General features: G+C 38.0%; 3 protein-coding genes across 5 annotated transcripts; all 3 read left to right on the forward strand.

Annotated features, from left to right (window-relative positions):
* Nucleotides 1–1,576: 1,576 nt before the first annotated feature.
* Nucleotides 1,577–4,148, forward strand: LOC130431918 (interferon alpha-inducible protein 27-like protein 2A). Its single transcript, XM_056761138.1, has 5 exons — nt 1,577–1,686; nt 1,770–1,811; nt 1,974–2,074; nt 3,576–3,636; nt 3,847–4,148. Exons 1-5 carry the CDS (start codon nt 1,578–1,580, stop codon nt 3,933–3,935), a joined length of 402 nt encoding a protein of 133 aa, XP_056617116.1. The 5' UTR covers nt 1,577; the 3' UTR covers nt 3,936–4,148.
* A 2,505-nt stretch (nt 4,149–6,653) lies between these two features.
* Nucleotides 6,654–10,753, forward strand: LOC130431806 (snRNA-activating protein complex subunit 1-like). Of its 2 annotated transcripts, none has more exons than XM_056761005.1 (10): nt 6,654–6,907; nt 7,115–7,274; nt 7,401–7,541; nt 8,908–9,015; nt 9,124–9,273; nt 9,361–9,405; nt 9,506–9,568; nt 9,705–9,840; nt 10,146–10,220; nt 10,303–10,753. In XM_056761005.1, exons 1-10 carry the CDS (start codon nt 6,777–6,779, stop codon nt 10,353–10,355), a joined length of 1,062 nt encoding a protein of 353 aa, XP_056616983.1. In that variant the 5' UTR covers nt 6,654–6,776; the 3' UTR covers nt 10,356–10,753. The 2 variants fall into 2 exon arrangements, with proteins under 2 accessions (XP_056616983.1, XP_056616982.1); XM_056761004.1 differs by having other exon boundaries at nt 9,124–9,276; nt 10,303–10,750.
* A 618-nt stretch (nt 10,754–11,371) lies between these two features.
* LOC130431389 (synaptotagmin-16-like) lies at nt 11,372–23,670 on the forward strand. 2 transcript variants are annotated; one of them, XM_056760378.1, is made up of 7 exons: nt 11,372–11,581; nt 15,130–15,306; nt 18,627–18,839; nt 20,235–20,545; nt 20,833–21,270; nt 21,948–22,131; nt 22,760–23,670. In XM_056760378.1, exons 1-7 carry the CDS (start codon nt 11,569–11,571, stop codon nt 23,071–23,073), a joined length of 1,650 nt encoding a protein of 549 aa, XP_056616356.1. In that variant the 5' UTR covers nt 11,372–11,568; the 3' UTR covers nt 23,074–23,670. The 2 variants fall into 2 exon arrangements, with proteins under 2 accessions (XP_056616356.1, XP_056616357.1); XM_056760379.1 differs by lacking the exons at nt 11,372–11,581; nt 15,130–15,306 and adding an exon at nt 16,952–18,062.
* Nucleotides 23,671–26,653: the final 2,983 nt, after the last annotated feature.

Consider the following 26,653-nt stretch of genomic DNA (forward strand, 5'->3'; position numbering starts at 1 on the left):
GGCGAGCCGAGCACGCAAAACTTTGAAGTCAATGACATCACAGAGTTTGCATTCTCCCTCAGGTCCCCGGCATGGTCAGCACCCGAGCATTCAAAGCAGAACTCATGTTTATCGAAATCGGAGAGGAATCTCTCACAGGGAGGGACACATCTCCTCAGCCATGGTCTCATAATTCCTACTTTGGTTTATTTTTACACTGGGCTACGTAACTACAAAGTGCTTGGTCACTAGTGAAATAATTTTCTTATGAAAAACTTGTAAACAACACAGAGGGAGAGTTCTCCCTCACAACACATACGCACACACAAAGCGGTCCTTGAAGACAAAAGAACCTGATGACGTGTCCGCATTCACTCATATTTTTAGCATGAAGGTGCGGGTGTAATTAGCCACATCATGACAGCCAAAATCATTGTTGGCGTGTTTGACACACGTGCTTCAAAACCGGTCGAACTAAGAATGTTCTCCCATAACGTTTGACACGCTGCATCGAGTGTAGCTTTTGATGGGGAACAGTTGAGGAGTGTCTGGCTGCAGACCAGATGCACTCTCAGACCAGATGCACTGTCAGCAGCGCATGCGCACTCCGACACATGCAGTCTCAGCCTCGCATGCGCACTCAAACAAACGCACTGTCAGACACGTGTGTGAATTAAATGCACCTACAGGCCAATTATAAGTATATTTAATTAAATTAAATATTCAATTTATTTATTTATTTATTCTCATACAAGATTAAGTCGAAGTAAAAGTGTTATTATGAATTATTTGACAAATATAATCGAAAACGTTCTTTAACATTATCAGACGAATGTTGTAAGTATATTGATTTCATTCATACAGTATTAGATAGATGTAAAGTATCGTTTCAATATATAAGATAAAGTTTTCGAAACCTAACTTAATCCTTATAATCAATGGTAGATATATCGCATCTATGATACTTGGTTAACGATACATGTTATTCATACAGTAATTTATTGAAGAACTAACGTTATCTAAATTAATTTTGTAGCGTTGCTTGAAAACTCACAGGAAAGTTTGTAGGTGACCTGCACTAAATAGTTATTATTTTATGTGTTTCTCAAAATTATTTAATATGACGTTGAAATCTATCAAATATAGTGATGTAACGATTCACTCAGCTCACGATGCGATTTATTCAAGATTTATTTTTACAAAATGAACAACTTCCCTAGTATTATTTCTAAAATGCTTCACGTTTCTTTCTATAATAAATTATGTTTTATTTCAAACAACAAAACTAACCTGCAATTTTAAAACAAATGAATATTAGAACAATTATTTTTATATAAAGAAAGGTTTTATTTAGTCATGTATTTTCATTATTAGTGTAGATGCTCATTAATGTATTTCAGCTATAATTATAATAAATACCTGGCCTTGAACCGAACCAACAGTATTCACGGTACTCTTAAAAAGCAGTAACCTTAAAAAAAATTTAATAGAATCTTACAGTTCACTTCGTGAAATACGTTAGAGCGTGCATGTGACAGTGCATTTGTCTGACAGTGCATCTCGTCTGCAGCCAGATGCTATTGGAACAGTTTCGTTTCATGAGAAGGACCCGCCTGCAGAGCTTAAAGCTCTCCCTCAGAGAAAAGCAGACCACTTGGAAGCGGATACCTCATCCCAGCCAACGAGACAGGACGAAAATGGGACTCTGTAAGTAGGCTATACTAACTTGCTGATTTTTTGTTATCCTGCACTGACAAGCGGTTTATACCTCCTGTCTCTCTCTTTCTTAGTAACATACGCAATCGGTGCAACAGCGATGGCTGCGGGAGGAGGTAAAAAGTGGAAAAACGTATTCAGAAATTTTAAAGACGACAGAAGATTTGAACGTTAAAAAGTGTTAAATTTTATGCAAAAGAATAACTATTATTATTATTATTTATTTGCATAGATCTATTTATCTAAACCAGCAAGTTTATTATTGCCTTGTTTTGTAGCCACAACAGTTATTGCGGCTCCTTTGATTCTTGGCGCAGTGGGTTTCACTGGTGCAGGAATTGCTGCCAGTTCTTTTGCCTCCTCCATGATGTCAGCTGCAGCTGTGGCCAGGGGCGTTTCCAGCATTGAAGGACATCCGGGGCTTAGCCCAGAACATTTAATGCAAATACAGGGATCACTCGAAGAGGTTTTTTTTTTTTATTACAGTCAGTAACACTTTACTTTCAGTCAAAATACATCTTTAACATTATCTTCAAGGCAGGCTAACATCCTCTCAGTGCTCAACTGAGCACAACCTTTTTTTTGGATATGAAGAGCATAACCATTGCTCAACTGAGCATGATAACATTATACATCTTTAACATTATGCTCAATATGATTAGTATTATTAGTAATTAAATATAGATGAATCATCATTAAAGCTTCAATTTTCTCTGTTCCCGTTGTTCTGTGATGAACATTAATGACAGGCATCATCAGTGCTCCTGTCACTTTAAGAACAGCCGCGCATCTCACGCGATGTCCCGCGCATCTCATTTCCTCACAACTCTTTAAGTTCATTTAAGACGTTATTTAACTAATTATGACTCCTGATATGAGAATACTCAAAATCCTCTATGTTATTGTTTGTTCAAGAGCAAAAGAGAACTCGAGCAGGTGAGCAACTGTGAGCAGGAAACTGACGCGAGTCTGTCTGTGCGTGGAGTGTGTGTGTGTGTGTGTGTCCCTTGATTAGCTGACATAAGACGCACACACACACACACACACAGGACATTGGCATACAGCGCGTTCTCTTGTGTCTTGTCACGCTTGGAAGTATTTACATGAATAAGCGTGATGATCATGTAACGCTAAGCAAAATGGATATAAAAACGGACGCTGCGTTATTTGCGTTAAATATTTTTAATGCGTTAAGCTGAAAAAATGAACCGCCCGCGTTAACGCGTTAATTTGCCCAGCCCTAATTAATTTATTAAATCGATTATTGGACATTTCAGATCGATTCTGAATCGTTGCAAATGAGAATCTAGATTCTTCTGTGAATCGATTTTTTGGCACACACCCCTACTAACTTCTATCAGATGCTAGTAACATACAAGTGATGCTAGTACCCTAATAGCTAGTTAAACAAATAGACATACAGTGAAAGAAGACATCCAGATGATGATCTTTAGATTTAAAGGATTAAAAAAAAATGAATTCTTACCCACTGACTTCTTTCCAAAAAATCCCCAAAGTCTCGTTTGCTTCATTTTTCCTGCCCGCTGTCTGTCGTTATTAACAACACTCTCTCAGACACTTGACTTTGCTGCTAGCTCCTCCCCTACCTGCTGCATATTCAACAGGAAGAAACGACAGCAAATAAATGTAGCCTATACTCTAGGCTAGATTATTTTTAAGGTCTATTTTTACAGGCTGTATGCACTATGCAGTACGTGCAAAGCCAAAGCGCAAATAGGACAACTTATGATTTCGCGGGTTTACATAGGCTCAAAAAAAAAAAAAAAAGGGATTTTTTTTTTTTTCTCGTTCGGGAATCGGGGCTACACTCAAAACATCCGGGGCTGAAGCCCCGGCAAAATCGGCTGGCTCCGCCCCTGGCTGTGGCTAACGGAGGAGGGGTCGTAGCTGGATCTGTGGTAGCGGTTCTTCAATCTGCAGGTGAGTTTATAGTCATGAAGATGGACCATGGAAGTATTGAATCTTAAAGCCATTATGTGAATTTAGTGGTAAAAACATCAGTTATTTCCCATTATCAATAGGCCTTAAAAAACGTAGGAAGTTTTAAATGTACATTTTTAATGCGATGACTGATCTAACGAATTAAACAAAATTCTTCATTTAAAGATTCTATCTTTGTTGGGTTTTTAGGTGCTGCTGGTATCCCCCTCGCAGCTCAGACTGTGATCGGGGCTGTCGGGAGTGGCGCGGGAGGCGTTCTGGCTGCGATCCTGATTTGATGTGCATGCAGGAGCCGTGTCGATGTGCTAAATAATCTATCTTAATCTTAATTTAGATGATCTTAGTATTTGTAATAGATCAGTTTGACTTACTAGTAATTTAATGCCAAACATAAAAATAATTACATTGATTGTTACTGCAATTTTTAATTGAATCAGTTCAAATTATTCAAATAAAATACTTCCTATCATACAGTATCGTCTCTTGTGGATTTATTAAGAATGCCACTTAACAGTGCACACTGTAATGTAAAGCCATTGTTTTAATGACATTGTAAGCACATTTCCCAAAACATCGCATTCTCCAAATTTACATGTGCATTTATAATTTAGATTTATTTACATCTATAATAAAGAATCTCTGGAAAAAAATCAATTATAAGGATAATAGATGACACAGATACAAAAGCATTATAAAGAATGAAAATTAATTAATTTTTGAACATGACTATGTTATTTTAAACATTTTTGCTCTTACTCATAAGCAATCGGCGTTCAATTAATCACATGAAAACTCCGCAGTCCACTTTTAGGCCTAGTTGAATAATGTCAGTATCAGAAAAGGGCGATAGATAAGCCTTCTAATAAATCTTAAAAATATGTTCTTACTAAAAATTCATATATAGTACGGTTCATCCAAAAAAACATTCGGTTTGAAAAGGAGACAAAAGGATGTTGTAATTTTTACCAAATTGAAGAAGAAACAGAAGAAATCTGAAAGAAGTCATTCTAAAGTCACACATGTTTGGAATGACATGTTAGTAAGTAATTGATAAAACATTTTTTAGTTTTGGGTAAACAGAGCCGGTGTCCTGAAATTTCATCCAAACTGTCCTATAATGCGCACATCACAATTACGACATTTTGTTAATTTTATACTGCTACGACAATCTGATAGATTATTTTCGTTGTTAAAACATTCTGCATATTTATTCATTACTGGTAGGACAATTTGATAGGGTGTTTTGCACTCTAGATTAATCCAACATTTTTTTTCTTTTATGTTGTATAATAATCTGATAGGGTATATACACTGTAAACTCATTCTATGTGTTCATTTTAAACTAGCAGGATAATTTGACGCGTTATTTTGCACTGTAAAATCATCCTAGATGTTTATTTTGTCGATGTGATGTGGATAAAATACATTTTCTGACAAGAAAAAATCTGACAAGGTAGTACAAGCGAATTTTCGGGCTGCTTAGGGCCTCACCGCCACTAGGGGGCCCCAAGAGCACATGAATTTACATCTTTTTTCGGTATAGTCACGACATGCATTTTCTCACAATTTTCTCTGTGGTCAATTTCAAAATAAGTCAGGTGGCCAATCAAATTAATAAAGGGGGAAGTTACTGGTTACAGAGCCGAGCAGTGACCATCAAATCAAAGAGCATGGCGCTACTGTCACATCTTTTCCTGTTCAGCAAAGACGCTTCAGTTTACATTTAGTCATTTGGCAGACGCTCTTATCCAAAGCGACTTACAGTGCACTTATTACAGGGACAATCCCCCTGGAGCAACATGGAGTAAAGTGTCTTGCTCAAGGACACACTGGTGGTGGCTGCTGGGATCGAACCAGCAACCTTTTTGATTACCAGTTCAGTGGTTTAACCCACTAGACCACCATCTCCATGGTTTAAAAGTTGAAAGAGTGCTTTGCAACACAAGATAACTATAAAATAAAACATTTAATATTTGACAACTGTTTTTAGTGTTTAACGAAAGAAATGTAGAACACCCGACAGTATTCACTGATGCAAACGACAAAATGCTGATTTTGATGAAAAATACATAATTTACGTGATTTATGTAATTTCTAATTATCTGTTAATTCAGCGTTTTACTTGGGATAAGGTTAAGAATAATTGTGTGTGCATATTATACATTAATTTAAATGAATGTAATTGTTATCTAAATAAAAAAACTTAAAAAAAAGATTAAATCATCATCAAGGACCGTGTGGCTTTAAAGGGTTATAGGTTGTGGTTTAAATAAAATAAAGAGAGATATATTTAAATTTTGCAAATAGTTAAATCCATTGAACATTAAATAACACACGCTTATATGGTCTTTGCTCAAATTTTAAATGGACAGTTCAGATAAAATTGTAAGTAATGAAATTATCAAATGTTTTTGACAATCACAATACACTTGTAATGAAAGGTTTATGTGTTGTTATGGCATTCCCAAACACAGCCACAACTAATAGAATTGGGTGCGTAAAGTTTGAAGTGTGCATGCAAATAATCAAACATTGAATATAGTCGATCGTTTTGGGGGAACAGGGGCACCCAAATAAAATTCTGCTTATAGCCCTGTAGGCTTGGGTCGGCCCTGTTGGTAAACTATATATTTAAACCATTCTCTATGGAATGTCCATTGCTGTGTTATTTAAATATTATTTGTTCATCTAGGCACAGAGAAAAACTCATATACACTTTCTTAAACAAAGCCACATCCTCTTTCAAAATATTTAATTGTTATGTTATCAAATATAACATTCGCTTTATAAACAAGAGATTTGAAGTGTTATAGCATTTTTATTATTTGAGAATACAGTTCGTATAGTACGTGTGTATTCATAAGATGCAATTAAAAAAGTTGTAAAAATGTGTTGTGAGAGAAATTGGCACACTGGAGGATGTAAAAAAAAGCACTCAAACTGCCGAAACTCTAGGTGGCGGTAATGAGGTTTAAACCGGTTAAAGTAACCCTATGTCTAAGCGAAGGAGAGAAAGAAACACACTACACACATGAGCACAAATGAGAATATTTTAGTTATTTATAACTTTTAAACGTACTAGCACTGTAATATGTATGTTATATTGATTAAGTGAAAGAATGGATAATTTCAGGGGACCGTTAAAGACCGACTGCGAGGAGCTGCTTGGTCGTTTTCAAGCGACCGAGTCAGTTCGCTTCGAGCGCTTTTCAGCGATATGGAAGGACATTAACTTCAACAGCATATTTTAGTAAGTTTGTAAAGCGGTTTCAAATTGCTGATTTGTTGAACCTTAATGATATATAAATCACTCGCATAGATGCTACTCAGAGTTGTTTGTGTATCTTAAATGATATGCAAGCGGTCTGATGCAACTTGTTTTTCTCTAATGTACTTGCTTAAAAATAAAAGTTAAAATTTAAAGCACAAGGGTTTATAGATATCTTTCTCTTTGAAGTGGTAAACCAGACCCTAAGGAGAGAAGACACTTCGCTCGTTTGGCTCTGTCTGTTGTGTCTCCATACTTCCACCCACCCTACACTTTCCAGATCAGAGTGGGCGGTCTTTATCTGCTCTACGGTCTCTTCCATACACAGCTCTGCACTCCCAAAGAAAAGGTGTACATGATGTGTACTTTCTCTTACAGCCTGCTGTCTATATTTTGTTTTGTTTTTTACTATGTACAATTAATGTACTGCAAAATGTTAGAGCCGTTTTTAACCTGTTTTCTACGTGTTGTGTAGATCCGGATTGCTCTGAAGGACTGGAAGGATGTCTTGCAATTTCAGCAGGATGCAGAGAACGCTCAACATCATGACGTGGTTTATATCTTTAAAAAGCTGATGTCCGATAAAGCTTTTCTTTTCACAGCCATGCCGACAATGGTAGGTTAATATGACTGATCTTCATGGATCTAAAATCCTGTAGCTCAGTGGTTAGAGCATGGCATTCACGGGTTCGATCCCAGGGATTGCAAATACTCCAAAAAAATGTTCAGGCTAGTATAAACCAATGTAAGTCACTTTGTATAAAAGCGTCTGGCAAATGTGTAAATGTAAAGTGCATGCAAGCCTCAGTTATGCAATTAAGGCAATGCGATTTGATGTAGCCAATCTAGGCTGGACAGGTTGAAGTTAATAGTGGTAGATGACTTGACTGATCGTTGCGCAGTTCACAATAGTGTAAAAGATGCATGCATAACAAAAACACACCGGACTGTGTAGCATTGGGTTATTAGTTAACCGCCTAATATCAACATGAAAAAATACATTATTTACATTCTTAATACATTGTTATAAACATCTTGAGGTTGCCTATCTAAAATTTGCAACGATGTACTCTTGGTACAAGTACAAAAAAAAAAAACTCCATACAGTAACGCGAGTACATGTTATTTGTTATTTTCCACCTCTGAACAATACCTACAAAATGATAAAGCTCAAAGTTCAGTGCCAAGCGAGATGTTGTCTTTAACAGAATTCACTTTTCAATGACTACAGAAATCGTAAACCATTACGACTGAGCTAAGCGAAAAAACTACTTTCAATTTCAACAAAGTCCTACAGCTGGTAATAAGAATTCAGCTACACACATTCTAAGTTAACGAACGCTCAAATAACACCTTCCATGACTTAAACATTGGCTATGAAACCTGTTCTGTGTAATACACTGATATTGTGTGTGTGTGTGTGTGTGCATATACCTCTTAAACAATTCTATGAAACGTCATTGAAGTCCGTCTTGCAAATGTCTCCTGGTCAATCTGCTTCTTTTAATATCCAACTCAAGTCCAATATAAAAATGCAAAACTAACGCTTCTGTTATTAGTGTTAATTAATATAACCGGTCTGATGCAATTCTGTCATTCCCTTTGCCATAGTAGGAAAGAAATTCATGATCTCTCTGATCGCTTCGCATGTTTTTAACTGATAAAGTGAAGTTGACGTCATTTTAACTGTTTATTGCTTAAAGCCAAAGTTTATGAATACACTTGAGAGGGGCACCGACCAATCACAAAGCCTGAGAAGCAGAAGTCAATCACAAAAGCCCTGGTCAGCTGGGGAGCGTTTTGGAAAGAGGGACTTTATATAGACCAGAAAAGATCCAGTCGTTTAGTTACAAGAGGGACAGCGATGAACAATAGACTGGAAATATAAAGCGTTTTTTTTTTATTAGAAACATAAACATCCATTGTTAAACACCCAAAAAACACAATAAAAGCCTCTAAAACAGCCTTTAATGTGTTCACAGCTCTTATGTCGGACGAAGAGGGAAGATGGAAAGGGGGGGAAAATCTGTGAAGAGTTTGTTGATCCACCAACACGAATCCAGGAACTCGTCACTACAGATGTGCTAGAGGTGACCAAAATTCTCCACCAAAATAAGACGTTTGCCTTGTGGTGCATTGCATTGTGTTGATTGACATGTATTTTGGTATGTTCATTTCTTTTCCTTTTTTTTCTACAGGAACTTGCAAACGTGCATGAGCATTATGAGACTCTGAAGAAAGCTGTTTTCACAGATTCTGATTCGAACGTCAACCTTATCGAACAGAACCTGGTCTGCAAACTAAATAATGCTGTCCTGACTTATTCCAACTGGCAGGAGAATCGTACCGTAGTGTGTTTATAACTTTGTTTTTAAGTGTACATCTTTGTTTTACATATCTTGTGTGTCTTTATTTAATTTTGCTTGTTTTTTTAGAAAGCTGAGCAGTTGGATACTGGAGAGGGGCCTTCAAATCAAGATGTAAGACCTTTGCAAAGTTGTCACTACTTCGGTTTATGCTATTGCAATGTTCTTATTTAACAGCTGGTTTGCAGTTCTTTAACTTTTTTCCTGTCTTTAGAGCACCCGCAGAGCCCAGCTGTTAGCTTCAATCAAATCTAGATCCTATGGGCAAGTTATGGAGGTAAATGTGCACATAATCACAAGAGATTGTTTGAATTATTTGTTAAAACGGTCACAGTTGCAGCACAGTAAGCAAAACAAACAAAAGTAACAAACACATCTGGTTGGATTCTAACATTTCCATCATTTTCTTCTAGGCCTCCAAGGGCCGACGTCACAGACAGTCACAGCTGGTCCTATCAGCTGATGGAGATCACACACCTAACACCTCTTCAAAGAAGAAGAGACCCCCGTCTCTTAAAAATCGCACGCAATTACGTTTCGAGATTCAAGGTGCCTCCAGTCCACTCAAAATATTTGAAAGATTTACATTTTACACAGTCCAAAACCAGCTCATTATAGCATTTGACAGAGTGGAAATACAGCATTGTCGTCAGATGTGAAAATATATGGTTACTCTTCGTTCTTGATGTCATGCATATTGAAAAAACCGACAGGAGTTTTGTATGTAAAGTAAAATTTTGAATTATTTACTATAGACTTGCACATTGTTAATTAAAATAAGATTTAAAAGTAAATATGTTAAGTGATTGGTGCTCGTGCATCTAAAGGCACTCACAATTGCCACTTTTCCCCAGGAACTGAGAGAGAGAAACTGACAAAAGCGACTCGGTTGTGGAATTTGAGTAAAGTGAAAGAAGATAAGGTGACAGGTAAGCAAATGGGCGGGATTAAGTCAAATTAACCAATTAGAGCTCATGATTGATCTGAATCTGCCTTGTTTTTATTCCTCAGAGAAAAAGAAGCAATTCAAATGGACCCCAAAACCAGAAAGTGATGTCACGTAGAAGTTCAGTGAAAAAACAAGGCTGGAGGATGAAATGAATGTACATTTTATTAAGGTTGCTGTTTTAACATTTTAATGAATATTTGGTATCCAAATACCTTTCGTGTGCAAGAAAGGCACAGATTTTACTTCTGTTTTACTAGTGTTTTAGATGATAATGTGGTTTATTGTATGGAGCATGATAAAAAAGATTGAAAATTGAATTGAACAGCATCCAGGGCATGAGAAATAAAAAAAAATCCAGTGTTAATGTTAAGCCCACCCTGTTATACTTTTGTCTTCTTTACATTTTCATGTTAATACACGTACACACCGGATGAGAGAAAGAGAGTCGTGTGATTTTTTTCATGCCTTTCGTTCAGGTCTTTGTAACCTGACGGTTTTATTGATGCCCTCATTCGACTGCCTGTTTTTATCAATATCTTTATCATCTCCGTCTCAGAGTCTTTCTGTTGTTGATGTAAATCATAGGGTCATATGATAATTAGCACAGCTTTGCCAAATGTAAATTATAGTGGCAAGTTAGGGTCAAACACAGGATGAATAGTTTGCTAGAAAAGTGCCTATGATTAAAGGGTTTTGACCCTTTAAAAATGCACAATTAACAAAAAATATATTACTACAGCAGGTAGTCATGACCAGCCAGTAGAACATTTACAGGAACATATACATTTAGGCATTTGACAGACGCTTTTGACCAAAGCGTCTTACATTGCATTATCCTATACATTTTACATAGGTATTTGCAATCCCCTGGGCTCGAACCCACAACCTTGTTAACGCAATACTCTTACCACTGAGCTACAGGAAAGCTGTAGCTATATGTGTATATTTATATAATTGTTTTTTTTTTAACATTGGCGTAAGTAATATCAGTATGGAGTTCATATCTGTCTATCTATAACCGGTCTTAAATGTTGGTGAGCATTAAGAGCTCTATAGCTCAATCTGGTTCATAGGGCCGTGTGCGCGCTGGAGAAAGGACCCGAACGCGCAGCGCGTCCTCGTTCACAAACATTAGCGTGCTCATATGTCTGCTCGTCAGAGGGTCCCGGTGGGCTTTTCCGCTGTTTCCAGTCGTTTTGCAAGGCCTTATACCTTCAGTCGGACCACTTTCATTCTACGGCGCTTTAGACGTATGATGATATGATATGATATGATGGACATTAATCGTTAGGGTGTGATTGACGCGAAGGGTTCAGTGCGACGCGACCATGGCAGCTGATAGTAAGTATTGTATGATATTTCAATGAGACAGAAAATCGTAACCCATACCGATCGGAAATGCTTGTGTTCATGTCTGATCAGATATCGTTATGTACAGTATAAGATTCTAAATGTAAGAAATGCAAGTTGGTTGGTTTTGCGGCAGGATGGAGAGATGCAACACCAGCATCATCTTTAACATCGTCGTTCTTGTAATTTTTTCACGGTTCATTTCTTCTCCACCACAGGATTATGGGAGATGACGGTTCAGACAGGACAATTATAAACTTGACGGAAAGAAAATGTATAGTGTGTTAAGCGATGCGTGTTGTGCTGTTGGCCATGCGCATCCACGATTTATGCGTCTTCTCGTTTCATCACCTGCTGGTTTCCATTGTGTTCCCAAGAATTATAACAAACACATGTAAGAATGGATGTTTAAGTAAATTCGCTTTTAATGATAAGTGATTTAGAATAAATATCTATTTACAAATTTCACCATCATTGTAGTTGTATATGGATAGGCCTATGTCAAAATAGCTTTGTTTTTGTGCTCCTTGAATACTGTTTCCTTTCCTTTGTTTGGATTTGCTTGCTTTTAAACTTTTTAGGATATCTTTACGGCATATATTCAGTATTTAGTTCGTTATTTAAAAAGATATTATTTTGTTAATTCATTTATATTATGAATATTATTTTGATTATTCACTTTTAATTCACATTACAGAGCAGAAGGTATGTGTTGGTTTGTGTGTGTGCGAGTTCTGTCCTGCCTTACTTAAATTGCTTTATGTATAGTGTCGACCACTTGTTTCTTATTGCATGAACTATCCACCTGTGAAAAAAGAGGGTGATTTGTGATCTCATGTAGTATGTGTGTGTCTCAGAAAAGCAGTAACTGTGCATATATTCCAGAGTAAATAAACAAGATTTACAGTTATTTGGATGGTGTTTTTTATTTGCTATAAAAGTGACATATACCTGTCTGTTATATAGATTATGAAGGAAAAGTTAAATAATCTTTGAAGAGTTTTGTCAGAAGTTTATGCTTAATATCATTAAGTCTATTCATGCCTGTTTCTTGATATTTAATTTTATTTTAGTTTTCGTGAAGACCAGGTTGTTACTGAGCTGTCCCGTCTTTGTGGGAGGAGAGAGGCATATTTTCTATTTATTATAAAAACAATTTTTGATGGCACATTGACAAGAATTTTATATAATAAGACTTTATCAGTTTGTTTCTGGGAGCAGGAAGGGAGTTAGAGCCCAACAGGAAGTTTCTTTAGAAATTAGGAGCCCAGACATCCTGAAAGTAATTAACTAATGACAGAGAATGTTAAATACAAAGATAGAGAGAGAGAGAGAGAGAGAGAGAATGTGTAAAACTGTTGCGTTAAACTGAGAGATTTGCTAACTAAAATGCAAACTCGGAAATTTCATTGTAAAAAGGTATTATAACTACAAATTTATTAATTCAATGTTTTGATTGTTGTTACATCTTATTATAGACAACCTTGAAATTGACATTGTACATTAATAACGCATCTAATTTGATCAAAACTTTAAGTTGAATTAAAACTGGGAAATTGTATAGTCAAGTGGTCCTTGCACGTTACATAGAAGTCTTCAGTTCATGTAAATAACCAGTAGATGGAGACGTAAAACGTCTGATCACAAACTTAAAAACTTATGGAGATGTACACTTGTATTTTTAAGAATATACAGTGATGGGAATGGCCGAGATTCAGTAGGGTGGCATTAGTTGGGGATATATTGTGTTTGTAAACCATAGATGCAGCAAATCAAACCATGTGTATTTCAGAATTTTGCATACTTTTTGAAGGCAGTTTTTGGGGGAAAAGATGGAAATCCTCTATTCTTATTTTGAACTGGAATTAAATGAATGAATTGTACAACATGGTACTAATGGTACTACTTTATTACAAATAAAGGTGCTTAAAAGGTTCTTCACAGCGATGGCATAGAAGAACCCTTTTTGGTTCCACAAAGAACATTCAGTCAAAGACCAAGGTACTTTAAAGAACCATCTATTTCTTCCTTTTTTATCATTTAAAAATCTCTTTTCGCCACAATGAACCTTTTGTGAAACAGAAAGGATCTTCAGATGTTCTTCAGATGAAGAACCTTTTGAAGCATCTTTTTTAAGAGTGTAAAGAACAGCAAATCCATGGCAACGTGAACTTGCGTGTTTATATTTTCAAAGCCATAATCAAATCAGTCCTTACAGAATGCTTGAGCTGTTTCCAAGGAAACCATCTGGCTCACGCAGCACAGAGGTCCATGTGAACGCGTGTGTATGTTTCTCAGCTCACAGGGTCATCGTGTTCTCACATATACATGCAGAAAAGTGCCAAAATCAGGGTCAGCTGGTTTTGAATAGGGAATTCATGCACAAATGCATGTCACCTCCCCGCAAATCTCTTTCCAGTATGCTTGTTGTAATGACCATATTTCTCACGTTTGTCCAATATATTGTGTGAGAGCTGCCTATTTTCTCTGCATCGTCAAGTGTGTCTGTCTGGAAGGTTACACAGAGAATCAGTTGCTGTGTGTGCAGTAGACTTGGTTGCAACCTTGGTTAGCTTCTTTTATTTTAGCACGCACATGTAAACACTCGAATTCAGAGGAGTCTGCCCTGTTAGGCTAGAGAACTACTCTTATGCACATTAATGGTTCATTTTACACCCGAAGTGTTCACTTCAAAGCATCTTTGAAGCATTATGTGCATATTACAGCAGACACAATCTGTGCTCTCAAGAGAAGCCATGTGCTTATAAGACTTTTCAAGACAAAACCCGTGCAGGGAACCGGTAATGTTTCAAGAATTATGTGAAGTGTAAATTAAGCCTTGACATGCAAAGTTGTGAAAACTAATTTGTTGCTGTTTGGCTGATACCTTGTATCCTCAAAGCTACAAATGTTTACAAAGCTACACTGTATTTTTATAATTTAACACTGTAATGTCACATTTGAAAAGCCCTGCTTAAAGCCCACAGACAAATCTGAAAATGGCTATTTGAGGTTTCCGTGAGACAGCGATGATTGGATGAACTAAAGACATACTTTTAAAGGTGCTGTGTGTAATTCTTTTGGAGGATCTATTGACACAAATGCAAAATAATATACATACCTATGTCTTCAGAGGTGTATAAAGACCTTTCAAAACGAAGCATCCTTTTTATTTCCTTAGAATGAGGTATTTCCATCTACTCCCAATGCAGGCCCCCTTGCTTGACATTCATGTTGTTTCTACAGTAGCCCTAAACGAACAAACTGCTCTACAGAGCTTGTTTCGTAAATACGTTATCTCCTTCGGCAAAGAAACAAAAACATGAAGATGTTTGTCCACTTTCAGTTGCTGTAGTGCTTCAAAAGGGAGGGGTGGAGTGCGCCTTTGGTTGCAATTTGCAACCTCATCACTAGATGCCAAAACAACGTGACAAACGAAAAACTCCAGAAAATTAAAACACTATTAATAAATTAGCATACTAAAGTTGTGTGTTTTGTGTGGTCTGAACAGTGTGTATCTGTGTGTTTTCCCTCGCCAGTCACTCCTGAGGCGGTTGGCTTTCTGTCAGCAGTGGGCATCTTTGTCGTTTTGCTGGCCATACTCTTTCTCTTCATCAATAAGAAACTCTGTTTCGCCCGTGTGGGAGGATTGCCCTGCCTCGAGCAGTACAGTCGCCGTAAGCGAAGAGATCGGGCTGGGATACACCAGGGACTGGGTGAGTGTAATATTGGAACAGCTTTAATATGTTGTGTAAATGGAGATGAAGTAAGTAAGTGCTCATCTCTATGTGTTCTGTGGGTTGTACCTTTCTCTATTCATTTTTGGCAAACACATGTGATACACACTGACTCACATGAGTCAACACTGCACCTTTCGGTGACACACAGCGTGTGTACAACACACAGACGGACACACACAGTACAAATTACACAGTGTATGTTGGAGGAAGTGTTCTGCTGTGGTATTTCAAAAGCGGCTCCCTTAGCAAACATTCAGTAGGTCTGTCCGTCAGTCCTACATGAGGTCCTGACTGTGCTACAAACCCGGTCTGCATTCAAATGGTGTTGAACGGGCTTGACTGAAGTATTTTCCTGCAGGAGCTTCAATTGGAATAGTTATGTTTTTTACATGCCGTGCTGGCAACTTACTGAATTAGTTTAAAACCTGACAGAATGGCAGATGTTCCTAAGTCAGGTATCCCAGCATTCTCTGCGTGGTTCGCTCAGGTTTCAGACGCCATCTCCAATAGCTTCCGCAGCATCGGTCAGAATGGAGGTGTTGACTCTGAGGTATCCCACTCCCCTGATGCTGGGGTCTCTGTGGAAGGTTATTGTTCAGAGGTGGACTCCGATGGCGATTCAGGGAAGAACGTGAGCGATGTTAATGGGGATATAGCGGATGTTTCCAGGATGGATTCACAGGAGAAGCTAGAGGCACTTAAAGATCAGCTGGCACTGCATGGTTTGGGCAGCACGTTTGATTCCAGCCACTCATGTGAACGTCTCACACCCATCAGAGAGGAACTAGATGAGGTGGAGAGCAGGAGGAGTTTTGCTTCACAATGTTCTAATTCTGGTAAGATTGAGGTCAGAATTCATTTCAGTTGTCAATCTCCCAGGGGAAAAGGGGTTGCAGTATTAGAGATTGAACAGGAGATTTAATGGAGTTGAGTTTCAATAAGTATTAAAATTGATAAGGAGGAATGAAAAGAAAAACAAATTAGGCAGTTGTTTAAATTATACATTAAGAGTACAGAGGTGTGATATGAGATTCTTGTTAATTTGATGTGAAATGTTTGAGTTCATATTGAAATCTTAAATAATTTTGACATTTGATTGTAGGTGTGGCAAATCGTGGCTCAGATTGTGACATTGTTGAGATGTCTTTTGAAACTCTTAATGAAAACATTTGAGAGATTTCTAGCTTTTTTGACTGAGAAGACTTCCATATCCATTTGATGTCCTTTAAATGTAATTGATTTGAGAAAGATAATAAGAAGAGCAACTGGTCTCTGGGATCTGGTTTTAAATTTTTTATTTTCATTGTGTGTGTGTGCGTGCACATTTACATGCATGTGCTGTTATATTTATTAAAGTAGGTAAACTGAAAACACCCACCCTTCTAAAACAAACAACAGAATGACTAAATTTACACACGAACACACTGAACACACACAGGTCAAACACACCCCTCTCTGATATTGAGGATGTGAAGCTGACGTCACACCCTATTTTGCATGTGCTGTGGTGCCACCATCTTGGGAGAATAGGACTCCACTGCCATTATTGTTTTGATATGTACTGTTTCTTGTTTTGATTGATATATGGAGAAATCAAAAGTGAAAGAACCATGTGCTTTTCCTGAATGACACTGCGTTATGCTATTGCAGTTTTTAACACAGCAAGACCGACCTACCATAGTTATATTTCCTAATCAAACAAGAAAAACAAAACACTGCATTGAACGCACCAGCAGCCATCCTCCAAAGATGGCCCAACATTTAACACGGCACGATGTCGATCAACAAGCTCTATTGAGCTTTAGATGGTGAAATGTTTTCAAATTCTGAAAGTAAATTTATATCTTTGTACATTTTAATACATTTGAAAAATGTTGTACATTTCTAAAAGGCTTGAATGGAAAAATAATTCAGGCTTTAAAAATGATGGCAGCGTATTTGTCGTTTATCAGTCAATAGGTATGCATCCAGTAAATTGTTGCCATGGTTATGTCGTACAACCTGAGAAAGATGAAGAAAGAAGGACGGTCTTTGTGTTCAGTAAAGAAGTGATTATCTTTGTCCTACTGCTCACAAAGGTTTCACCTTCCACAGTGAAAACAGGCAAGGCCAACACATTTTAACATTAAATTGTCATTATTGAGTTCATTAAGAATTATTATTGATTATAGATACAAAAATGATTCATAAAACTGTCGCCTAAAATGTAGAATGCGAAAACCCCCCGAAAAACAACACTTCAGTCTGAGGAGCAAATAACCATGGCAACCTCCTATGCTGCTTCCCGAATAGCCACTTGGGCTGAACTGATATGTGTGAGTGAATGATGTATTGAACATTAAGCAAAATGAATGGAAGCGCAGCTATAACGGGCATGGAAAACATTTAAAGTCTAATCTGCTACTTTACTATGATTAAGTACACACACACTCCGTTACCTTTCAAAAGTACCACAGTGTCTGATTCATCTTCGTACAACCTTCCATCTCTCTCGCTGCTTCCGAAATCGCCCACTTCCATACTCTATAGTCTGAGTCATGAATAGTATGTCCGAAACCTCAGTATGCAAAAAACAGTAGGCGAGAAATAGCAGGATGGTCTATTACTTCCGCCAAGATTCGTGAGTGTGGATCGGATGGACACTTCTCTATCCCATGATGCCACAGGAGCAAATTTCAAAAGTAAATTAAATAAATATAGTTGAAAACTTCAAGGCGGACGTTTGTTTTAATGTAAGTGCCAATAATTGAATTCCTCGTGACTAAATTATGTTTTTATCAACACTCACTTATAGGTTGTTGTTAATACAACACATGTCCATAAAACATGGCGGACGCAGTATGTCCAAAATATATTCATACTACTCCCATATAGCACTGACTGTTTTTCCTGCACTGTTGAAGTTGGCAAAAATAGCACAGGTTTTGTGATCTGTGTATCTTGCTGAGTTTTCTTAACATTTCTAGTTTATCCCCTCTTGTCATTTCAAACATGTATGACTTTCTTTCTTCTGTAGAGGATAAATGAAGATGTTTCAAAGAATGTTGGTAACCGAACAACGGCGGCACCCATTTACTTCTACTGTATGGACACAAAACTAATGCAAGTGAATGGGTACCGCCGTTGCTCGGTTACCAACGTTCTTTAAATGAAGTGCTTTTGTGTTCTGCGAAATAAAAAAATTCATACAGGTTTGAAATTTCAAGTGGGTGAGTAAATGAGGGCAGAATTTTCATTTTTGATGGACTATCACTTTAACTTTGTCATCTATTGTTCTGCGATTCACGTGTGTGCAGTGAATAGTTACGGTGATGACGGTGAGATTTCCAGTTCGTCGGAGAGTGAGGATGAACTAGCAAAGCAGTTTGAAATCTCTGTCTCTCGCTCACAAAGTTTCCGCTCTGGAGTCATGGAACTCAACACCCAGGATGCACCGGGTAAACAGCACAAATTTAAACCCCTGCAGTCTGACCAGGAGGAAGGAAGCACAGAGCCGTCTGACTGCGAAGGTACACACACACACACATACTGTATATACATGCAGAGTGTTCCTGCACTCAAATAATTATAAATGAACATGCATACTTCTGAATGCATGATATAGATGAAGTCCATCTCACTAAATATTTAACCATCCTTTGAAAACATCCATGACTTGAGGTCAGAGTTGTGGTTTTGAGAGTAAAACATCCTAAAGTGCGATTTACATTTAGGTCATTTTCTCAGTCTCATGGTTTCAAATCTGCTCAGTTCTGCGGAACTCATGAGATGTTAGTCAAAGTTTGACCAAAGTGCATTAACAATAAAATAGAAACATTACTTAGTAATTGACTGTGGTCTTTTATAAAAGGCCGTAATACAAGATCTAGAGTAAGACTAAATTCAGATCCAAATCAGGGCAATATTCAAGTGGTTCTAAGAGGTCATAAAGGAACAGTTCACCCAAAAATGAAAATTCTGTTGTCATTTACTCACCCTCAGATTATTCCAAATCTGCATACATGTATATTTAGAAGACTGCTTGTAACCAAACGGTCCTTGCTTTATACATTTATTTGTTCTACTCTGTTTTGTTCACAAAATAAATGTAAACAGATTTGGAACAATTCGGGGGTGTTTGAATGATGACAGATTTTTTAGTTTTGGATGAACTAGTGAAAAGGTGTCCCTTTAAAATTAAAGAGACTTTCATGAAATGTAACAAAAAATGTATTAAAGTATAACTCACTAAATAATTGAACTGTGATGTATCATCTGCATTTCTGAATGTATAATGCAGACGTTTCTAATTGCTGCTGCCAGTCACATCACTTCTAAACCCCCTAATGCTCAGTAAACATCTCTGATTTACTGTACCGTGTGACGTGTGCCGAGCCATTTCAACTATAACATTCAGATTTGATTGCACGTGTCCATTGAATTCTTCCCGTATTAAGCTACATTTCCCGGAATGTGACTCGCAGCGTCAGTTGCCGTGGAAAAGCGTCTTTCCGGTTGCCATGGAAAGAGAGCGACCGGACCTGTCTGCGGTTAATTGGCTGCCGCTCTGGAGTAGAACAGTTTGTTCCCTGAATGAGATTTCATTCAGTGAAATGCACAGAGTCACGAACTGTAGAACAAGCACTCAAAGCATTAAATGACTATAATTATCATCTGTCGAATTTCAGCCCTGTGGAGTCTGAACGGTCAAAGAGCCCTGTTCTACAATTATGACATATGCCAGAGTGTCAATAAAATCGTTTAACGTTTTCTGCGTGTGTTTGCCATGGGTGTGTGTTACGGAGAGTCTGTGGCTGTACCTGTATGGCAGAGTTGTCAATTCATAAATGAAACTTTGAATGTTTTTTCCAGGATGATTTTTGAAACTCTTCTAGCTCTGAAAACATTTTTCTCCCTTTGTTTAGAAACGGAGAGAATCAGTGTTCAAGGGTTTCAAGATCCTCTCTCATCCAGACGGCGTGTTATGTCGGAGCCTAGAGACCCCCTATCGCAGAGCCCTTTACCCGAGCGGCGAACCCCAACAGACCCACTCTCTTTAATGGCTGAGCAGATTTCTGTTGGCTCCCAGGACACAGCGGATGGTCTTGAGGCCTTACCAAGAGATGAAGGCAGTCGGGTGGGCAGCATGGGGCGGCAAACACCACATAAGAGCCTGGCGATGGAGAATTATGGTTTTGACAATACTGAGGCTACAGATTCTGCATGTAGCCCTGAGGTGTGTGATGTGTGGGTCAGCACTTAAAAATGCTGACGTTTCTATTTTCGTTGACCTGTGCTTGCAAGGCACCCAAATGTCCAATTCCAGCAGTAATTGATTCACATGGATAAAGAGCATCCGTAATGTAACCAACAATGATTTAATTGCAATATTTGCAGTCTATTATTTGATTGTACATATTAAATGCATTTCAGCATCTACACCTTCATATTTGTTTATACGTATGTTTATAATAAATGAGAGTAAACAGACTTATTCTTCCTTTCCAACATGCTCTCCGACAGCATGAGCAATCTCCATCCCACCCTCTGAGCTCTTCCCCTCACCACATCTCCAAATGCGGTGACCTCATCATTGCCCTCGACTACAGGGCTGACACCCACAGGCTCCTGGTCTCCGTGGTAACAGCCCAAGGCATTCCAGACAAGACACGGAGTGGCATGGATTCCTGGCAGGTGCGCGTGGTTATGTTACCAGGGAAACGTCAGCGGCACAAGACGGCCGTACAGAAAGGGTCCACGCCAAGGTTCGAGGAGACTTTCCGGTTTTCGCATCTAGAACCAGGGGATTTAGGTACTTCAATGCTCAGGTTCCGTCTGTATGCACTGGGGAAGATGAACAGAGATAGGATGATGGGAGAGGCCTTGTACCGTCTGAGCAGACTGAGACATACAGATCAGCTTGAGATCACATTGGTGTTGGAACCTCGCAGTAATCTCAAGGTGTGTATGTTGTTTGTTAAGTTTTGACTCCAAATCAAAGAAAAGTCATGAAAATGTATTCCGTCTTAAAGCATCAGTAAGGCCTGTCACAATGTCAGATTTTCATTACACTATTATTGTGGCCACATTTGATACCTAACAAACTCTCATATGTACTGTTTATATGTATATATATATATATATATAAAATATATTATAAATATAATTTAAATGTAGATGGATCCATTGGACGCACACGCCTGGCCCGAATTATTTTAGATTTAATTTATATTAAAATTAATTGATATTAATATTTTATTGTATATTAATTGTATTGAATTAACTACTCAACTGTGATTCTTTGCGGAGGTCTAACGGAAGTTAAGTTTGGGCCAAATAACGTTTGTTAATTGTAATATATAAATGTAAAATAAAAGTAAATTGCAATTTCATCTTGAATTTTGTAGGAATGTTGTCACCAGTTCAGATAATGAATAATGAATATCGTTTTACTCACACACGTACATATACAGTAAATAGTAAATTCTGGAAAAAAATGGTTTTGTTATTTTTCCATATTATACACTGCAGTAAAAAAATCAAAACAAGACTACATTGAAAATATATTGTTTATAGTGTGTTGTTGTGCAAAATGAGGCAATAAATTAAACTATTTCTATCCCTTCTCTCTTCTGCAGACAGTAGACTCAGAGATGTCTTTCATTACACCGAGCGAAAGTGCTTCCTCAACTCAGTCCGTCTCCCACGGTGGAAATCCTGAGATGCTGTTGGGTTTATCATATAACGCCACCACAGGACGGCTGTCTGTAGAGATCATTAAAGGCAGCCACTTCCGCAACTTTGCGGTCAACAGACCTCCAGGTAAACACATTCACACAAGTACATAACATCGGGTTCAAAAGCACTCTTGGAGCCATCATTAAGGCACCAGAAATGACTCTTGAGCAAATAACCCTTTTGTAAAGATCTCTGATATTGATATACAGCAAATGTTCCGCGATAAATATCTTCTACACAAAAACGCACATTGACACACGCGGGCACGCTAAATAAAAAGACACTTTGAGTGTGTCATTCTCGCACATTACAGGGCCGTTGAGAGTCAGGTATCGGCCCATTGTGTAGTCCCCAGGAGTGTTAATCTGTCACAGAGTCACGTGTCACAGCGATGCTGTCAGTGAATGAGTTTACAGGGCAATTAATCTATCGAAGAACACCAGATTCTCTTTCGCATTCGGCTCACGTCATCCTGATGAGTCACCCCTGGAGAAAAACAAACACACACACACACACACACAGATATCAATAGAAATGAGCTGTGTGAAGTGATTTACTTTGTAAAGGATGTAAGGAAATGTTTTTTGTGTTTTGCTGGTCTACATTTTTATGTATGATGGAAGATTTTATCCAAAGCGATTAACAGATGAGCATATGCTTACGATCAGTTCCCTTCTTTACAAATTCTTCATTCTCTCTCTCTCTCTCTTAGACACATTTGGTAAGCTCACTATGATGAACTCTATGGGACAAGAGATATCCCGCTGTAAGACATCCATCCGTCGCAGTCAGCCAAATCCCGTCTTCAAGGAGACGTTCGTCTTCCAAGTGGCGCTCTTCCAGCTCTCTGACGTCACGTTAATGGTGTCCATGTACAATCGAAAGAACATGAAACGCAAGGAGATGATTGGCTGGGTGGCTCTGGGCCAGAACAGTAGTGGAGAGGAAGAACTTCTTCACTGGCAGGACATGAAGGAAAGCGGAAACCAGCAGGTCTGCCGCTGGCACACCCTACTTGAGGCTTAGAGAAGAGAGAGAACTTGAAGATTCCATTTGATGGAAATATAATTTACTGTGTTGGACCGGGAGGATATTCCTATGGGAAGGAGATAGACCATATAAAATGAGGCCAAGTATACTCTTGAGATCAACGAAAAAACATTTTTAACAGAGACTGGTTACAAAGATGAGGCATGCCATATTGTGAGCACGTAAAAACACAAAGAACACACGCCTTTCCTTAGGAAAACTTGATACAGGCCCTTATCTGGTATCTAGGAAATGACCTCACAATGTAATATACAAACAACTTACTCCGGCCCCTTGCAGCAACCAATCAAAACACATTAGCATCAGTAATTGTCGCTTAGCAATTTCAAGAATGGAGGTCAGATTTGAAATAATTAAATGCCTTTCCTAAGATGTTTTAAAACCTCAAGATAAGACCCACGCCAAGTGTGATATAGAGGTTTTGAGAGACCTAACATTTTATGATCTGAGAGCTGTTTGCTGAACTTGTGCACTTTCATTTATTTTATTTTGGTGATTGCAATAAAACGTTATTACCTGTTCAAAACATGCTGCAATTTACAGCCAGGGAGTTAAATAAATGGCTTTACTCTCCGGTTCACTTTTCTTCTGTAATGACATATTTTTAATGCTGGAAAGTAAAGAGCCCACATGTGGTCATCATTCATGTTTAAACAAGCTTAGGGTATATAATTAATGACAATTTATTGCCCAAAATGTCACCAACCTTAACCTACATTCATTGTCTGTACACCACACAGATACTTATGTATGTCCAAGAAACCGCAAGTCTAAATTATTTTCCTGTCCACTTGTGACCAAACTGTTTTGTATTGCATGTCTGTAATGACGTTATGCATTTAAAGTGCCTGTCAAACCCATAGGGAGTTTTTATTTATAGCTAGTGATATTACAAATTAGCATGGAGAGCTCTGGAACATTTGAGATGCATGATGATCTGTGTGTTCTCGAATCAATAGTGCCTGTTCTGCATGCTTTCAAGTACAGTGGTTTTGAAGAATTTTTTTTATATTTTTGTCAGTCATTAAAGATATATCTAAAATGCAACCGTTACTGACCATGCTGTATTGTTGTTATTTTTGGAATGGTAATGTATTGGTGTAACAGTGATTCAAACCTGTGAAAATAGACGATGCTGTAGATGACATTCTGCCAAAGAAAAATACAATTGACTTTAACCCACCACCATATGATCGCTCATCTGGTGATCGGGCTGCTTGGATCAGACTGACAGGGTGTCTGAAGCTGTCTACCAGAAGAGTGTGTGTGTTTTATTTTTCCCACCCTCTACTGTGTACTTAAGGGAGTGGAAGAATCGCTAATGCTCCAGGGGGATAATTAGACTCAGAGATGTGAGGGATACTACAGTTTAAGAGCTTTTAATGTGTCAATTTTTTTCAGTTGGTATTGTGAGTGAAAAGACTTTTAATTAATTAAGACATTTACAGACGTCAACACAGTGGCAACCCTTGCTGAAAAGAATTTACAAATCGTAACGGTTTCCATTACAATACAACTGAACCACAAACCAGAAGCTATTTACCGATATAATAATATTATTTGATGTAGTGTATTTTAGCCCGTATTCCCGTAAGATTTAATGGTGTTCATGTACCATCCACGATTAGAACCAAACACATTACCAGTCCAGACCCAAAGAGACCATTATAGCATTAAAACCAGTACAATTCCCATTAAATCCATAAGAAGTTTTTGCAATGTTTCATCAGAGAAACGCCCTTCAGAATATGTAGATCTTAGTTAATCCTTGGTAAAAAAATTAAGATGAAATAAAGTGAGTGAACCATATGTTGAGAAGAAAGAGGAAACGCAGCAGCAGAGGATGCGAGAAGAATGGAGTTTGATGCTGTAGCGTCATCATTGCCTAGTGACTCTCCTAGCAACAGGAAACATCTGTTTCAGCGTCGGCCAATCAGATGGCTTCAAAGTCTGTTATTGCTCGCCGCACAGAAAGGGGATATTATATTTTAAGAGCAGAGAGTGAGGCGAATACTACAGGGATTATATCAAAAGCGAGTCTTCGACATCTGGGGGCGAAGCGTCAAAGCTCTTGCTGTGCTGAAAGCGGCGACGTTCTTCACAATATGAGACGTGCGCGCCTCTGATCTGATGAACACGCGTGCGGGGACTGTTAATGTGGCTCGGGGTGTCTTTATAAACAAGGTAGTATTGTTTTACCTCTTTTATTGATTCTCTATTGTGTGTTCAGCCTACAACCTATTCTATTTATATTGCATGCGTCTCAACCGTTGCAAAATATAGAATTTGATTGCATACAACATTCTCAAAACGTCTAGGCTACTTTGCATTTTTTTGTCAAATGCGCGTTCAACCATTTGTTAATGCAGCAGTATGATGGCTTTGATTTGTACATCATTCTGACTAATTGCGTAGATGGGTGTCATTAATTTGTTTATTTAGCACATGTGTGTTGTTTCCCTCGCTCAAATTAAACTGAGTAGATAAATACTGTGTTGGCTGATATCTCCCTCACAAGCGCATAAACTCACGCTCAGCCCACACTTATTACCCGCCCACGGTTATAGCGCACGGCACTGTTGTGTTGACAAAGAATCGACGTTTCTTTTAACCTGTTGATTGGCGCATAAATCTCTCGCGCGTTTATTCCCATTGTTCTTATACAATGAGCTGCAATTTTCACTGAATTCACCAAGTTCTTGCTTGTTATTGTGTGTTTCTTCAGCAACAACTACAATATAACATATAGATAATAGACTAAAATGGGTTGGGTAGACAGGCTATCACGGTAAATCTAGTTGTCACGTGCATATTATTCTATATTATTTAGCCTACTATTGTTATCATTTCTGTTTTTCAGAACGATTGGTTGATATTTTGGCTCAGCCATTTTTGCTGTTTGGATAATAACAATATTCTCAATGCTCTCTCTTTCTCTCTCTGATTAGTAACCATTAGGCAATGTGTGTGAGCCAGAGGAAAAATCCCCAGGTGAATAGAGGATTTGTCACAGAGGTGTGTGGGTGTGTCTGCGTGAAGCAGTCCTCAGGTAATTGCAGGCTGAAAGATACAGACTTTGTTACATAACACAATGACTCTTGTTTAACCTAATCCGTTTTGTCCATGACCATCTTTGTGGACACAGTTACTGTTGTATAGGGAATCCTCTTTCCTGTGATCCAACAGTCATTTTAAATGAACAAATAAAAGAGGTATTAGAAGTTGCATTGAGCAATAACGTCATTGACAAGACCACCTTTCTTTTTCTTATATGTCCAGCATGCACGGGTTCCACTTTTTTTACACAATACCCAAAATTCACAATGTTTTTAAAGAACACTGGGGACTTCCTCAGACTTTTGACTTAGACGATAATTACAAAACATTGCTTGCTAGTATCATTTAATGTCCAGTATACTATACTGTTATTCCATATGATTTAGGTATATTGAATATTGCATTATTTTCTTGACTTAAAAATGAATAAGAACCCTCCATTAGATGTTCTTGCTAGTTTGATGAGATTTGTCTTAACACAATTTTAGATTTGATAATG

This window comes from Triplophysa dalaica, chromosome 11, assembly GCF_015846415.1.
Source record: "Triplophysa dalaica isolate WHDGS20190420 chromosome 11, ASM1584641v1, whole genome shotgun sequence".
Lineage (NCBI taxonomy): Eukaryota > Metazoa > Chordata > Actinopteri > Cypriniformes > Nemacheilidae > Triplophysa > Triplophysa dalaica.

What these genes read in the sequence shown, in the direction of transcription:
- LOC130431918 (XM_056761138.1), top strand. Translation starts at nt 1,578, where the DNA reads ATGAGAAGGACCCGCCTGCAGAGCTTAAAGCTCTCCCTCAGAGAAAAG. An exon ending in CAGGACGAAAATGGGACTCT is followed by an intron (nt 1,687 to 1,769) that starts GTAAGTAGGCTA and finishes TCTCTTTCTTAG; the next exon opens with TAACATACGCAATCGGTGCA. An exon ending in AGCGGTTCTTCAATCTGCAG is followed by an intron (nt 3,637 to 3,846) that starts GTGAGTTTATAG and finishes TTGGGTTTTTAG; the next exon opens with GTGCTGCTGGTATCCCCCTC.
- LOC130431806 (XM_056761004.1), top strand. Translation starts at nt 6,777, where the DNA reads ATGGATAATTTCAGGGGACCGTTAAAGACCGACTGCGAGGAGCTGCTT. An exon ending in TCACAGCCATGCCGACAATG is followed by an intron (nt 7,542 to 8,907) that starts GTAGGTTAATAT and finishes ATGTGTTCACAG; the next exon opens with CTCTTATGTCGGACGAAGAG. An exon ending in TCACTACAGATGTGCTAGAG is followed by an intron (nt 9,016 to 9,123) that starts GTGACCAAAATT and finishes TTTTTTCTACAG; the next exon opens with GAACTTGCAAACGTGCATGA.
- LOC130431389 (XM_056760378.1), top strand. An exon ending in AGAGCCGTCTGACTGCGAAG is followed by an intron (nt 18,840 to 20,234) that starts GTACACACACAC and finishes CCCTTTGTTTAG; the next exon opens with AAACGGAGAGAATCAGTGTT. An exon ending in AACCTCGCAGTAATCTCAAG is followed by an intron (nt 21,271 to 21,947) that starts GTGTGTATGTTG and finishes TCTCTTCTGCAG; the next exon opens with ACAGTAGACTCAGAGATGTC.